This window comes from Anabas testudineus, chromosome 24 (assembly GCF_900324465.2).
Source record: "Anabas testudineus chromosome 24, fAnaTes1.2, whole genome shotgun sequence".
Classification (NCBI taxonomy): Eukaryota; Metazoa; Chordata; class Actinopteri; order Anabantiformes; family Anabantidae; genus Anabas; species Anabas testudineus.
The window spans coordinates 3,605,296-3,622,439 of NC_046632.1; the positions used below are offsets into that span (position 1 = coordinate 3,605,296).

Consider the following 17,144-nt stretch of genomic DNA (forward strand, 5'->3'; position numbering starts at 1 on the left):
ATTATATTTCACCTACGTTAGCTTCTCTCCATTGGCTCCCTGTAAAATCCATAATTTAATTTTAAATTCTTCTCCTCACATATAAAGCACACGTAAATCCCTTAATAATCAGGCTCCATCTTATTTTAAAAAACTCATTCCATTCTGTTCCATATTTTCCCACCAGAACTCTCCGTTCTCAGGCTGCAGGTTTATTTGTGGGTTTCCAAATGTAGAATGGGAGGCAGAGCCTTTAGCTATCAAGCCCATGTCCTGTGGAACCAGGTTCAGGTTCTGGAGGCAGACACCCTCTCTACGTTTAAGACTAGACTTAAAACTTTCCTCTTTTATAAAGTTTATAGTTAAAGATGACAAGACAGATGACTCTGGACTTTTTTGTTTACCCAATGTTTGGGCATTTAAATGTTCTTTGTTGTGTCTAGAGTAAGGTGCTAGAGAATGTATTATCAATATATCAATATGAATTTCCTCACCTTAAGATGTGAAACTTTGTGAAACAAGTTCAGTGCGTTTGTTTTATTTTTGTTTTTTTGGCTTGGAAATGAATAAACAAAGCAGCACCATGAAAGAAACAAATAAGATCACTGGCATTTGGCCTATGTAAAACAGAGACAGTGTTGACTGACTTGCTCATGTTATAGTCACACACACAAAATGCATTATGTCCTAGTGCTGTTTCTAATACTGGGTCACTAACAACACATTGACTCAAGTGTGCTGTTTAGCTTGGGATTCCTTTTGTGTTGTTTGTCTCCACCCATTAAGATATTTGTATTGCCTGTAGTCCTTGTAAACCGCAACAGTATATCTTAATACAGCAATGTGCCCAAATTCTCCCTAAATACAAACAGTTGTATTTAGTGTCAAGTCAAGTGTCAGACCAGAGAGGGGAATGTACTGAACCACTGCTACACCACCATCAGTGGTGCTTATCGTGCTGTCTCTCGTGCTGCACTGGGTCATTCAGACCACATCGTGGTGCACTTGATCCCAGTATACCAACAGTAATTGAAACTCTGCAAACCTGCTGCGAGGACATCCAAGAAATGGACCGCTGGGGCTGTGGGGGACCTGCAGGAATGTTTAGGCTGTACAAACTTGAGTTTTCAGGTCTGCCACCAATATTGGACGAGTACACGGACACTGTGATGTCATACATTAACTTCTGTGAGAACAGCGTCATTCCATCACACACTATGGTGAGTTACAACAATGATAAACCCTGGTTCACAGCAAAAGTGGGGACAAAGACAAATACAATACTTCACTGACAAAAAGGACCTGGAGACGTGCAGTCAGGATTGCAGCCGACCTTCAGTTTAATTTATTCTATCTTGTCTGCTGTTTACATAGTTTATATTTATATATAACATGTTCATCTTGTTTTTATTATCTCTCTATCCCCCTTGACTTCATATGTTTGAGTTTGTGTCTGCACCTGACATCAAGTCAAATTTCCAGTGCTGTTAAGTGTCTTTTACTGTACCTGGAAATAAACTGTTTCTGATTCTGATACACTGAGGTCCTCTACTGTCCTCTCTTCTCCTCTATCCATTTAAATGCCTCCATTGGATGTCATTAACTTCTCTCTGTCTCCCTCTCTCTGTTCTTTTCTGCAGGTATCCTCTTCCTTAGAGCTTTATATCTTCACAGTGCAGTTACTGGTCCTACCATCCTGCAAAGTGTTTTGTTGCTTGTTGTTCTGCTGTTCTTTTCTCTCTCCTCTTTCCACTTTCCCTAACCGGTCGAGGCAGATGTCCGCCCACCCTGAGCCTGGTTCTGCTGGAGAAGTTTTTCCTCTTCACTGTCGCCTAAAGCTTGCTCAAGTGAGACTGTTGGGTTTTCTACATAATTCTGTTTACAGTTATATTTTGTAAGGTTTTAAACCTTACACTTCAAAGTGCCTGAGAGAACGTTTTCTGGAACACCCTGATCAAATCCACATATTTGCACACATTCAAATCTGCAAGCTAAACTACAGTAAAACATGTGGCCACTGAGAAGCTCCACTGGAGCAGGTGAGATTCTTGCTCAGGGACACCACATTTGAGTTAATGTGGAGGGGGAGCTGTTTCTTTCACTTGCCCCTGCCCATCCCAAACCATCAACCTTCTAGTAAAACTGAGTTTTTAATGATTACTTTTGATTACCCCTAAATAAAAAAAAGGAATAATAAAAGAACAATTTTTTTAGACAATGGATGTTATTAATATGTTTGGCATTAATAATGACAATTCACTATTAGAAGCATTAACATTAAGTACAAGGGTGCTGAAAGACAAATGATCACTTGTGCACTTACAGTACTTTTTGCTACTTAATTTGTTAAAGCAAACAAAGGAAATGTAAAATTAGATAAGAGACAGTTAATGATTACTCTGTTTGCTTTTGATACAAAAGATGCAGAGACTACTCCAAGTCAAATACTCTCTACTCAGTTGCCTGTTTCTATATTATTTTTCTAAGTATTATAAAGTAATCTTTTTTTTTGTTGAAGTGTTAAACAATGGAATATTGAAGGTGGCAGGTGTCCGGTTATATTTCTTGTATCACAATATTTTGTAATAAAGAAATGTTTATTACTGGATTTTAAAATCTTAATTTGCAAACTGGGAAGTGTCAAGTTTTGGGTTGAAGTATTTGATTAAATCTACTTAGTTACTTTTCACCACTATATTTCAATCTTTATACACGTTATTGGGTATTTATTTGTGATCCACTCCTATTACAGGATGATTACATGTGTTCAGCTGTTTACAGTATTGGAAATTGTTTGGTTTTCACTTTTGTTTAAGTAAGCAAATAACCAGCTTTATGATAGCAGAAGATCTGCAGCATGAGGTTTTAGGAGACTGACTCAGAGAGCAGCAAACAGAAATGGGTTCATGACACATGCATCTGTTGTTTGAACAAATATCCATGGAAAGCTGATAGACAGCTAAGTACATGGCATCAATGCAAATACTTTTTAAACAAAAGTCACAGCGTCATGCTCTGTAACAATCTCCATACAGACACACACACACACACACACACACACACACACACACTGTCCACTCTTTCTGACTGATGTGCTCATTGTGGTGATTTAAATTTAGATGTGCACCTCCAAGGTAGAGCACAGTCACATTCATATTAACTGCAGCAAAACTGAAGGGTAAATCATCTGCTATTGTATAAAACTAAGGTGAGAACTTTTTTTATATTTATATTTTTGAAAGAGATGTGAAATTGTGGTTGAATCTACATAGTAACTGTTACTGTGATTCTACAGCTTTATCTTAAAAGATTATATGAAGATGCGTCTGACTTAATGTAACAACCATCTTCTTTAAAACTTCAGCTGGCCATGTGATTATTGTTTCTGTCTTGAAAACAAATTGAAATTAGGTGTAACAAATGTGTCATTTAGTGTAAAACTGCTGATCCTGTTAACAAAAAGTCCAATGGTTACTTCATCAACAGGACATTTTCTGAGGGCCAGAGAACAGAGAGCTACTCTTCTGTGTGATCACCAAGATGATGATGTGACTGGTTCTGTAGATTTTGGAACATGTTTCTGATGTTTTATGGTTGTTTTTAAAACGGGCTGTTATTGGGGTTCTTTATGATAACTCGACTTCTGTGATGTTGTTCACAGTGGTGAAATTAAGTAAATTCACTCATGTACTACATTTGGGTACAATTTTGAGGTACTTGTACTGTACTTTACTTGAATGTTTCCATTCTATTTCTCTATACTAATACTAATAGTAATTATTGTACTTTTTACTCAACTCTACTACTAGTTCTTACTCTACTTTATTTGTAGATACCAGTAACGTTATGAATATGAAATATACAAAATACAAACTTCAACTTGGTGAACAACACACTGTTATGAGGAGTAACAAAGAAACTTCTGATTGTAATTATACTTGAAAATGCAAAGTGATGCAAACAAATTGGATTAAAACATAAGCTCCACATGCTGTGGAAGAAAAAACAGATAGCTGATGATAAGATGTGTTGTAACAACTAATAAGACAAATAAAACCATATGACACAAAACCTGTTGTCAAAGTAATCCAGACATGGAGGGTTTGTATTTAAGTGCTTGTCTAATAAGTTGTTTAAGATGTAATTAATTTTAAAGGCATTTTAAGGTCCTGGTAACAGGAGTATTCACTCATGATTAATATAGGAACATTCTATTTTTCAGCAGCAGGAAACATTAGCTGGTCTATCTGAATTATAAAAAAAACATTACACTGACCACAGGACAGTTTTCTACTTCACCTCAGTCTATTTGAAATGAACTCAGACATTCTGATTCAGTGTGTCCTGGACAGTGATCTAATGGTGGACTATAATACCCTCCCCTCTGGTCTGTTTAGGTTTTTGATAATTTCACTAACAGTTGTTATGAAGTTTTTCTTCACAGCTGTCCGTTTGCTTCTTTCATTCGCTCTTGAATTCCTTGGCTGATTGTGTTTTATACTTTTGTGTTTCAAATATAGTAAGAGATGCTACTAGTTGGTTATCTTTCATATCTTTCTCCCCACAGAGAAACAATGTGTTCCAGGGTTTATCTGTTTCTGTTAGGAACGTTGTACATCTGCTGTCAGGTAATAATGCTTCTCAGACTGTCCTATGTTTTTATAGCACATAGAGTTATAGCACACTAAAACTTTAACAAGTGAATGTTGTTAAAGTTTTAGCTATGTGTATTTCTCTGTGCTGTAGAGGTGTTAAATTCAACATATATATTTTACCCATGAGACCGAATAACTAATTCTGTTGTTTGCATTTTCTTGCTATAGCAGGTCGTTGTTCCGGGTAAGTCACGTCGCTACAAAGTCCTTAATGATATTTAGTATATAATCCAGGAAAACTTGACAAGACTGGGCCAGGATTTAGGCTGGCATAAGTCCACAGTTAACACATTTTAACTATTAAATGATGAATTATCCCCCAAAAATGTATAATAGTATAATATATCATGTTGGTAAGTAAATTGTATGTTTAGTCTACAATGTAATCTCTCTCCTTTTTACAGTTGCATTCAATGTTAATAACTACATAAAAGGTAAAAGAATAAGTCACATCATGTTGTTTTAGGAGATGTCTACGTTGCTGAGCTGATGGTGGAGAGTTACTCCACAGTGGATGCCCAGACCATCCTGTCAATTTTGAATACAACAACAAGTCTGCATGTAAACAGTGCACAAGGAGCTGACTCCACAGTGACGCTCTTACAATATGTACTGGTAGCAGGTAACATGTGGAGCACTTTCTTCTCCTAGCACAATCAAAGCAAACCAGGCTACACTGCTGACATTAAACTAACATCCTTTAAAGAAAATCGAAAGCTAAAAGGCAAAGCAAGAACTCTCGCTGCAGGACTACAAATCATTTAAAGACAAAGTGTAATTCAAGTGCAGAAAGATGGAGGCAAAGAGTAACACATCAAATTTAGAATCCTTCCTATTACCACAATTAGATGTCCACCTATATAGTTGAAATGGTTTAATATTTCCACAAATCATGAGCACCAGACAGGAACCTGGGAGCAGGTTAATATAAAGTATGCTTTGTCTTCATTTATTCTGAACCAGCTCACTAATTCTGCTCTGTTAAACAGACCCAGGTAGTTTTGTTTGCTGGTAATTAATATGGTAATTAACATATGTTCAACAGTCAGCTTTTAATAACTGTTTGTACGTAGACAAAATCTAAAATACATAAGTCTGACTACATATTGGTACCTGTACTGTACCACAAACTTGCAACAGCAAACTCTCTTAATTTACTATTGTATACAAGTTGCACAAAGCCTACACAGTATAGTATATTGTATATTATAATTTTCCAGAACTCCAGAACATTCCTGACAAACTCCTCTTTCAGAATAACTCCTACTTCATTTCTCTTCCTATCCACACCATGGTAAAACAACTTGAACCCTGATCCTTGCTGCCTTTCCACCTGGTCTCCTGGACATACAGTATGTCCACCTTTCTTCTTTGCAGTATCTTAACCAACCCTGTCATAATCTCAACACTTAAAGTCCTTCCTGTCAGTCCTGCACTCCTGCCTTTCCTCCTCTCTTTCTGCCTACTAACGCGCCTTCCTCCTCTGCTTGTTCAATCAACATTAGTCCAGCTTTCCCTGGTACCCTGTAGGTCAACAGCAGGGTGGTTGTTGTTAACCCGGGCGGTAATCCGGCATGGAGCTTGTGTTGATGATTTGCATGTTTGGTTTGGCAAATGTTTTACATCAGATGCCCTTCCTGACACAGCCCTCTGCATCTATCTAGACTTGGGACTGGATTGTGCCCCCTTGTGGTTGTATTATTTGTGAATGATGTTGTTAAGCATGTTAAAACCCAGTTCTCAGGGACTTTTAGGATTGTGCTTTTCTTTCTAGATTGCCTTATTGATGGAAATGTCTCTAGCTGTAACTGCTCTACTGGCTACACTTGGAGCAATGATGTGTGCTACAATTACAGCTGTTGCACTGAAACTACTTGCACAGCTAATGTGTCCCACATCACACTGCTCTGTGTTCACAAAGTCAATGGTAACAGTTTATTTCCCTCTTTTTTGTAACATATTGTATGTGCTAATATCCTCTAACAGGCACAATAATCTTTGTATTTCTGCTTTCTACTGTGTTGTCAGATATTAGACATGTTCTTAACAGTTTTCCTGTATGGATAAATATAAATAAATATGTCATAACTTTAACTAATTCCAATATTTGTCATCACATAGTTCAGATAAGTGGATCAGTTAAACTGAGTTCAGGCACATGGGATACAAATAAAAATGCCCAGGTAACATCTTACACTCATCATAGATGAATACTTAAATATTCTGAAGATGTTTGCTAGTGTAACAACTCAAATTTTACAGTATGATTTATTGCTCTTTTTTAAAGCTTCAAAATGCCTTACAAGGACTAAACGGCTTACAGTACCTGAACATAACAAACAGGTATTGTACTTTGGAGTACTTTGAGGGGGGGGTTAACATTTTAATACAAAAAGGAAGTATTCAAGTTGCACCTGTCAAATGTTTTTGCTGTAATAACAAACTGATATAATACAAACACAAAAGTCCATGTCCTTAACCAAATGAATATGCTCTCTGTTATTCCTCACTGATACTCGTCAAATCTTTAAAGCGGCACCGGCGCTGATTTTCAAGCCGCAGTCAGTGTCCGAATGAGGACTAAAAAACTTCAAGACATAGTGAACACTCTGCAAACCAATCTGCCAGCTACAGTTTGGGTCAACACTTCAGGTCAGTATTAGGTGTTGCTGTTTTATCACAAATTTAGATCATAATGATTCTAATGCTCTTTGTAGTTTACAGTGTTGAGCATGTTTTTAGTATATATTAATGCATGCAGCCATGATACATAAGAAATAGACTCATAAACTGTGTTAACTAAGTAATCTGAGAAGTAACCTGGTAAATGTAGATCTGTATATACATGCAGCAGCTCAACAATAGGATTTGTTTGCTGGGGATAAGTTGTGATTTGTCTGTATAATTATTATAATTATTGTGTTTTGGGAGCAACTGAAATGCCGTCAGAGTAAAGAAAAGCACAAAGCCAGGAAATATCAAAGCACTTACAGTTAGGCTACATTGTGTTTCAAGTCTGACATGAACATAAGAATGCATGTAATTAATCCTGTTTCCTTCCATACACACTGCTATCACTCCACAGCCTGTGTTGAGTCAATGTCCTGCATTTGTGCACATACAAAACACACCTGGTACACTAACCTGGTTACGTCTATATATGGAGGAAAAGTGGCATCTGTTTTATTAGAATCACTGTGATCACTGGAGCAGTGAGAAATAAAAGAATGTAAAAAGCATGAGTGGTCACATTTTGGTAGTCATGGAAAACCACAGCAGTGAATGTGTCATAGAAAGGCTGTACATCCTACAGCTAGATTAATCATTTCTACTATTTTCTCATTTGCTCATATTGTGTTCTTCACACAGGAATGGTCACCATAGTGTCCCCAAACACTACAGTGTGCTATGAATCCAGTCAAGTGTTGACGTGTATTTTTGAGGAGGCGACAGACAGTGCTGGCTGGAACATGACCTACAATGGTCAGAACTTTGAACTCAACAATGGAACTGTGGTCCAACTGAACAACTGTATCACACCAGAATATGACTCTTGTACTGCACTTACACTCAAGAAGGTGACGAGTGACTGGGCAGGCAAGTACAGAGGTTTCAGACGATTTTTTGCTTAACTTAAAAAAAGCTGAACAGTTCAGGGACTGGCACATTGTACAGTTATGATCAAAGATGTTAACCCACTCATTTTGACCCACACCATTTTGGCGATTGAGGCCTTTAATTGTTGCTCTGAAATTCTTTCTTTCATTCTTTCTTCTTTTTAATCTCACTGATGCCAAGTCAAATTACCTCTACCCCACACCTCCAATCTGGTTTCATTGACTGCCTCCAGGTTTGCTAACCTGTGATTCCAAATACCCTTTGTTGTTGTCATCAGCCAGTTCACAAACTTTTTTACTTTTATTTACTTCACTTTTTTTTTATTATGTTTGAATTATCTATTCAGTTTGGAAAAGAAAACACATTGATTTCTGTATAACAACAGATGTAAGACACATTTTGATTATTTAAAATATATTGAGTTTAATTATTCTTGTAACTTGTGATGTGTCAATATTTTAAGATAATGTTATAAGTTAATGTGGGCAATTCCAAAGTGTCCTTTTTCACCACTTTAATTCACAATGTAGTTTGTCCTAGGTCATGTCTATAACTCCAGAGCAATTGTTCAATTGATTTATGAGCTGAGTCATTTATTAGAGAGAAAAAGTTATATTCGCCCATTTTAGCTATAGTCTGTAACTTAACAACTTTTTTTTTAGGTATGTATGAATGTGGATTTATCACTGAGTCAGTGAGACACACAGCCAGGACACACCTGAGTGTGGCAGTCCTCCCTGATGTGATCACCATAGTAACCAGTCCTCTCACAGCCGACTGTTCACAACAGCAGACTGGCAGTGTTAACATTAACATCTCTACCACCATCCCACAAAGTACAGAGAACTATGAGGTTTGGTGGAGCTACAATGGTACAGGAAAAAATCCTCTGTATAACACATGTAAGACACCTGCAGTATCTATTGGCCTTCTCTTTTTTATGTTTCTGTTGTTAGCACAGAAAATTGTTACTTTAATTGATACAGCCAGCACAAATTTTAATTTACTACATTCCTTCAAAATAAATATAAAACCAATCAAAACCATAACCCCTGAAACTAATACCCTCCTTTCATTACAGCTTATAATGATTCCCTGGTCTATAAATTCACTGCCAACATCAGTTGCCAGAAAACCTCTGATGCACAATATATCAATGTGACTTTTAAAAACATGGAGGGGCAAAAAGTAACTGCACAAGTGGATATTCCAGTTATTTACGGTACGTGATTTAAAAATAACGTGTAAATATACTACATTAGTTCTGTTAACTTACTCTTAAAAGAACACTTTAAAAATAAATCAGATCTCAATTTTGAAAGAAATCATGATGGATACCTATACTGATATGGACTGGGTCTATGTCACATCCTTTGATGGAAATGAAAAATTTCAACCTACAGAGCACTGAAATTTAAAGACAGCCCAAAAATGAACGTGAAAAGATTCTGTGGCAGGTTAGTCCATTTTGCTGAAATTTATTGCAGCAACTCAAAATGGTAAATAATCGCTTGTATGGCCTCCACATGCTTGTATGCATGTTGGAGTATGCTGCTAATGAGAAGATAGATGGTGTCCTGGGGTATCTCCTCCCAGATCTGGACCAGGGCATCACTGAGCTCTCTTCTCAAAACATAATGTCCCAGAGGTCTATCGGATTTAAGTCAGGCTAGCGTGTCACTAGGAACTGCCTGCTTACTCTCACCACATGAAGCCAGACACACTGCACCAGGGTAGGGTCTGACAGTAGGTCCAAGAATTTTATCTCAATACCAAATGACATTCAGGATGCCGTTGTCTAGCTTGTAGACAGACCCTTTCACATCTGCCATGTGCTCAGGGTTAACCCCTCTAGTTCACCTGTTAGTAATTTCATTAACAACAAAGGAACAGGAACTAATTAACAACCCTCTGCTACTAAACTATTTCAGAAGGTTAATTGAGTTGATGCTACACTTTAAAAGTGTTCCTTTAATTCTTTTTAGCAGTTTACAATTTCCTGACTGTCAGAATACGTCATTTCTTTGTTTAGAGATACAAATGATCACTAACTAAAGATTGTCTATATTTAACCAGAGGATAGCACGATTTGCAGTGAGGATGTGACAGATGGAGACCTTTGGCCGAAAACCCCAGCTGGAGCCACAGTGATTATTAACAAATGTCCAGGTGACAGATTTGGCTATAAATCACGCACTTGTATTGGCCCTGCCTGGCAACCAGTCTTCAACTACTGCTTTAACCAACAGCTGAAAACACTTTTAAAAGAAGCAGATGTGAGTATAGACTTACAGGTGGCAGTGATGTGTGACCTTAGAATCCTTTAGAATTTAAATGAAATGGCAAAGGTCCCTGATATTTGACCATTAAAACAGAACTTTACTAAATATAAAGTGGAACCATATAATTCCAGGGTCATGTGAGTTAAGAACCCATCAACATTTTGTGTGAATATTTCCTTTGTCCTTTTGTTACCCATTATATAGAGTTACTGTGTTTTCTGTTTCTAGGACTTCCTGAAGGGACGGGGGGCTTCACAGAAGACAGCAATGAACATTTTTCAAGGACTTACGAACATCCCTAATTCTGAGCACAGCGACAATTTCGCTGACGTTAGTGCATCCATCAACGTGTTAACTCTCATACAGAGTGCATCAAACGATTTTGACTTACATGAGGAAGTCTTGCCTGTAAGCCACTATCTGTTATTATCGCTTTTACTGGAAGCAGCTGTCATGGAGATACTTGCTTGATATCACACATGCAACATAAAAGATCAGTTGTCAAGATCCTTTAATACAGAGTTTAGCATCTTTTAACTTTGAAATTCCAACTGAAGGTAGTAACAAACCAGGTGGGAGCCAGGGGAGCGATAGGGACTGGCTGACTGCCACCAGCTTAGGTAGTGCAGCAAGATCTGGGTTCAGATGCAAAGACAACTCTTATCAAAGGTAGAAATATGCATTTGCATTATTTAAATAAAAATAACTACCAAGCACATGTATCTGAACCAATTTAATCCGTTCCAGTCACTGGGGAAATTACTGCACATCTTCACTCCCACAATTCACCATAAATGGAATTAGAAACTTCAGCGTGCATATAAATATGTCTACCATCATGTATCATCTTGGTTACCTTCTGTGAAAATTTTTTTGTAGTTAGTTTTGCAGAGATGCAATGGACAGTTTCTTTCTTTTTTGGCAATTCAGACATACTGTATAAGACAAACATGTATTATATATGTCTAAGCCTCAGCATTTATTTTTTCATTGTTTTTCTTCTGTTTCAGAATTTTATTAATGCAGCGAGCAATATAGTGAACAACACCTGGAATACAGTCAATGATTCCATTCTGCATAACATGTCATCAGCTTACCTTCAGTCTGTGGAGGGTCTGGTGAAGAATATCAATGTCAACATGAGTAAAGGAGTCAAAAGTCCAAATTTAGAACTCAAATTCTGCTCTACTACGGAATGCAGTGTATCTGTGTTTGACATTCATGTGGATATTAAGAAGACGAACGGAGCATTTAAAACTGTTGCAGTGAAAAATCTAATGGATAAATTAAAAAACGACTACAGCAACATGAGACCTACTGGTCTCTTATTATCAGCCACACTGGAGGACAACAATGATTCATCTGTAGAAATTAGGCTAGAGTTCCCAAATGACCAGCTGAACAACACCAAAGCTTTATGTGTCTTCTGGAACACCACAGCAGGGATGTGGTCAGATGTAGGATGTAATGTCACCACCAGCGATAAAAACCACACATTGTGCGAGTGCAACCACCTGACTTCATTTTCTGTGCTCATGTCCAAAGGTGAAGTACCTGCATCGAGTATAGTCTTGGATATAATCACCAATGTCGGTTTGGGTGTATCCGTCTGTTGCTTGCTGATCTTCCTCATCATTGAATCTCTAGTGTGGTCGGCTGTGGTCAAGACCAATCTTTCACATTTCCGTCACACAGCTATGGTGAACATCGCCGTGTTCCTCTTGCTCGCCGACGTCAGTTTTTTGGCTTCTACATCTCCTGATATTCTCTCTGAGACCTGGTGCCTAGTGTTGACTGTATGTAAACACCTGTTTTATTTGGCCATGTTTTGCTGGATGCTGTGTCTGAGCGTCGTGCTCGTCCACCAGCTCATGTTTGTCTTCAGCCCACTGAGGAAAAAGGTTTTCATTGTCTTCTCCAGCTTTGTGGGCTATGTTTGCCCGGTGCTCATAGTGGGATCCAGCTATGTGTACACCTACTACACCAATAGGCCCTACTATGATAAGAAAACATGCTGGCTAGTTTTTGAAAGACTCATGGAGGGCTCCATACATGCTTTTCTCCTTCCTGTGGGAACAGTTATTTTGACAAATCTCTTTTTCATGATGGTTGTCATTCTCACACTAGTGAAGTCCTCAATCCCAGACAACAACAAGGCAGATGATAAAGGGACAGCTAAAAGCATCTTAAAGGTGGTGGTTTTTCTAACACCTGTCTTTGGAGTAACATGGATTTTTGGCCTTATTCAGCTCATGTTAAAACCAGACCATCCCCTATATGATGCGGTTGAGTTCTGTTTTACTGTACTCAACTCCTTCCAGGTAATTTGACAACAACCTGCACCATAAGGATACTGTTGATATTATGAGCTCTGAGCATCCCCTGATACAGATTCCTGATCTGATATCAGTGATCGTTTTTTAATTTCTTTAATACGTAAACTTCTCTAGATGTGTGAAAAGGTGTCTGCTAAATTGCCTCATTTAATGTTATTCAAGTAAGTCAAGACTGCAAGCCTCATACGTTGAAGACTTGGTGGAATGTGTAGTTTAACAGAAGTCTCTATAGTCTACTCCTTATCTTTGCTGGGGTCCAAAAATGCTGCCGCTACTGGCGTATTACATACTGCAAGAAGCTCCAAATAATTTAAAGTTACAATCAAACAACACATATGACCATGATTTGAAAAAGAACAGAACCTACACAATAGGCTATGGTATTGTGTTTAAACAAAATTGTACCTTAACGATAACAGTTTGAAACCTGTTGCAAATTTCTTATTTTGCAGGGCGTGTTCATTTTCTTAATGGGGTGTTTTGCAGAGCAGAAGGTAGGTTTCTGATTCTCTCAATCGGCAGTTCTGAAATTTTTGTTTGTCATTGCACTGAACTATTAAAAATCACTGTCAGGCAGGCATATTAGACACAGGAAAATTCTAGACTGCAACAATAGACATTGCTTTGATGTTGGAAATCTAACCTATGCCAGTGGGAGGCATGATTTTATGTCTGGGCACCAACAAAATATAACACCATGCCCAGAAATGTTGCACTGTTATTTTTCACACATATTTTTATTTGCTATAAATTGAACTTTGTGTTGCTATTGACAGGTACGAGAGGGAATGGTTAAAATCATAATGGTGAGTTTAACAATTCTACCTGAAAACAAAACACATTGAACGCATGGGAAAAGCAAGTTGTTTGTTTTGCTGTACACCAAAGATATTTAAAATCACAGAAGGGATGTCAAAAAGAAATTCATGAATTTTAACTTTTATTTAATGCTCTGTATGTATGTTTTGGTATTAAGTTGAATATCTAAATCAAAGGAATTACTCTTGGCTTTTGGAGGGGGGCTCTATGTAAATGTGCAGAATAACTTTGTTAGCTTCTGTTCTCAGGCAAAATCACAAGGGACAAGTTACACCAAGAAGAATTTGACTTCAGCCACATACACAAAAGACAAGTGACCTTGAGGAAGCATGTATTGTTTTTTTTTTATTTACAATAACTTTTACTATATGAAACATAGTTATTAACAAAACCAAATTGTCATTTTTTGGATGATTTCATCCTTTGGGAACTATAAATATCTGTACAAGGACTGGTGGTAATCTACTTAAATATCAGGTGCAGATCCTCATTCTGCAGCAGCGACTTGTTGATCAATCTAGCACCACTTAGGAAAAGAAACGTAACATCACTAGTCTTCTTCTAACACTACTTCTCTTTTTCTGATTTATGGTAAACTAAAAATTGGTCATCTTTTTTTTAGGTTTTGGATAAGGAATCTCACATGTTCATGTATGCAGCTCTACTTGTAGGCCTGTGCAAGAAGATCTTAGATTTTACTTTGTGTTGGATTATATACATATATAATATATAATATATATATTGTATACAGCTTCAAATGTGTGGATAATTTTGAAAACCAGATGAATCATTAACTAAAACATATGAAATAGAAAAGTTTTACTTTGTAATTGTTAGAAAATAGCATGGCAATAGTAGAAGTATGGACATAGTAGAAGTATTTGTTGTATTCTTTCATTTGTTCCTCTCAGTAAACTGTGAGACTTAAAAAGATTCTTGTGAAGCCTACCTTTTCCCTTGTGAGAAAATGTATCAGACATATATCTTAGGGAGTCAGAGAAGATGTTCCATTGAGGAATTTACCTCAAGACGGGAATCAACTGAACTATCACACTGACATCTGACAGCCCAAACAAGAGTGGAACAGTTGCAGATGTTTGTCATTTTCTACTGAAAGTTCATGAAATGTTCAAATAAGACCTGTCAATTAAATCTGTGTTAAAGTTCAGTTTGTGTAATTTTATTAGTTAAATAAAGTACAGAATTGTTTTATTACTGTGGTTTTATCCAATTGATATTTTTCACAGTCTAATTGTACTTGCTCACCCACTGTTTGTCTAAATGCTGTAAAAATCAATATTTTTCTTATCCTGTTTATTTATATACAGTATAGCAATTTTTTAGATCAGTGTGCTTTACAAAAACTTTTTTTTTTTTTTTTGAGGACAAAGACAAGATATATGTAAAAATAATAAGATTACGTGGGTAAATACTAATAAAAGGGTTCAGGAAGACACCGTCACTATTCAAATGTGTTCTAAACAAATAGCTCTTGGGCTTTTCCTTAAAGGTTTCTACAAAGTTCACAGACATTAAGAATAAAGAGAGGAAGACTTTCCTGTACCTGGGGAAGGGGGCAAGACTGGAAGGGGCCCAAATAAGCACCTTGCTTTCATACATATTCAAGGCTAAAATATTCACAAATTGACTTTTATACATATTTGAATATACCCTAATAGCGGGCATTGCTAGACATTAGCACTTATTAGGCATAACATTATGACCACCTGCCGAATATTGTGTTGGTCCGCCTTTTGCTGCTTTAACAGCCCTGACTCGTTAAGGCATGGGCTCCACTAGATTCCTGAAGGTATGCTGGGAATTTAATTTCCATGAATGGATGTACATGATCTGCAACAATACTTAGGTGATCGGTACATTTCAAATGACCATCCACATGGATGGCTCGATCCAAGGTTTCACAGGAGAACACTGCCAAACCATCACACTGCCTCTGCAGGCTTGCCTTCTAACCATAGTGCATCCTGGAACCATGCTTTCCCCAGGTAAGCGGCACACAGACGCACCAAGCCACCCAACTTGATGTAAAAGAAAACATGATTCATCAGAACAGTTCATATTCTTCCATTGCTCCACGGTGCAGTTCTGACAATGCGCTCATGTGCCCATTGTTGGTGCTCTGGACAGGGGTCAGCTTAAGCACCCATACTGGATAAACTGTGATGTGCTCTGTATTGTGACACCTTTCTATCAGAACCAGCATTCATTTCTTTAGCAATCTATACTATAGTAGCTGGTCTGTTAGATTACACCACATGGACAAGCCTTCGCTACCCACATGCACTAATGAGCCTTAGCCACCTAATAATAATAGATAGTGACCACTGCAGACCTTCAACACTATAAGTTGCATTTGGAGATGCTCTGACCAAGTCATCTAGCAGTCACAATTTGGCACTTGTCAAACTAGCTCAAATCCCTTAAAAAAACAAAACTGCATAATTAAAACATATTTCAAAATATTGCTATTTGAAACTTTGTCAAGTTTGATGTTGTTGGTAACATAAATATATAATAATTCAAATTTCAATGTTTGCTGTCTGTTGAATCAATGTTCCCCCTAAGACATCATGTAATGGTTCAAAAATCAAACTTGAAGCAACCTCCTCCATGTTGCCTGGCCATGCATTCCACATTTTTTCTGTTTGTCCCCAGGACGTCATACCATGTCTTGTGGACAATCCAACGAACTGAAACCTTACCTTTGAGAGAGCTTCATTTTGTAATTGTTTGAGGTTGTAAATCCAAATAGGATCTTAATTTTTCACTTTGGTGAATGCACTGAGCTAATGCATAACTTTATTAACCAGCATGAAACTTTAGCTTGATTACAAACTGTTACAACAAGACCACGATTTCGACACCTTAATATGACCCTTCTTCATTTACATGAAGCAAGCGAGAACAGCACAGGGAAGTATGCACAGTGAGTGCTTACTAATGTGCATACAAATGTAAAATGTGAAATGTAAATGTGAATGCATACTAATACTGATACTGTTTTTGTTGTATCTATCTTCAACGTCTGTTTGATTTGGTAGACAAATGTCCATGGAAAGCTGAAAGATTCTTCGTACGTGTTACCTATTCAAGTTCGCACTGATGGAGATATGCCATCAGTGGAAATGCAAATGTACCGTAACACTCCCCAACAAGCCCACAACCCCCATCTCATCCTTATGATGGAAGCTCATTTACTTTTACTCTAATCCTGATGGGTATCTGATAGTCACATAGTCACATGTATATTTTCTGACTGCAGCAAAGTTGAAGAATCTTTAAGTGAAAAGCCAAGGTAAGGACCTTTTTATTTTTATGAACAGAAGCTAGATGTAGTACACAGCACTTAATTGTAAAGTTGTATCCCTAACACTAAGGTACTAGCATAAATATGAAAATGTGATATGATGAAATAAATGAAAACATAGGTATGG

General features: G+C 37.3%; 1 protein-coding gene across 1 annotated transcript; it reads left to right on the forward strand.

Moving 5' to 3' along the window:
- The first annotated feature begins 1,046 nt into the window (after positions 1–1,046).
- Positions 1,047–14,006, forward strand: LOC113149607 (adhesion G-protein coupled receptor F3-like). The gene is made up of 16 exons (XM_026341817.1): positions 1,047–1,199; positions 4,803–4,818; positions 5,101–5,256; positions 6,409–6,561; positions 6,756–6,817; positions 6,922–6,977; positions 7,168–7,286; positions 8,004–8,231; positions 8,915–9,154; positions 9,334–9,474; positions 10,329–10,528; positions 10,763–10,942; positions 11,545–12,855; positions 13,323–13,364; positions 13,647–13,676; positions 13,938–14,006. Exons 1-16 carry the CDS (start codon positions 1,047–1,049, stop codon positions 14,004–14,006), a joined length of 3,156 nt encoding a protein of 1,051 aa, XP_026197602.1.
- The last annotated feature ends 3,138 nt before the right edge of the window (positions 14,007–17,144 follow it).

What these genes read in the sequence shown, in the direction of transcription:
- LOC113149607 (XM_026341817.1), top strand. Translation starts at nt 1,047, where the DNA reads ATGGACCGCTGGGGCTGTGGGGGACCTGCAGGAATGTTTAGGCTGTAC. An exon ending in AGTTTGGGTCAACACTTCAG is followed by an intron (nt 7,287 to 8,003) that starts GTCAGTATTAGG and finishes TTCTTCACACAG; the next exon opens with GAATGGTCACCATAGTGTCC. An exon ending in GGTGTTTTGCAGAGCAGAAG is followed by an intron (nt 13,365 to 13,646) that starts GTAGGTTTCTGA and finishes TGCTATTGACAG; the next exon opens with GTACGAGAGGGAATGGTTAA.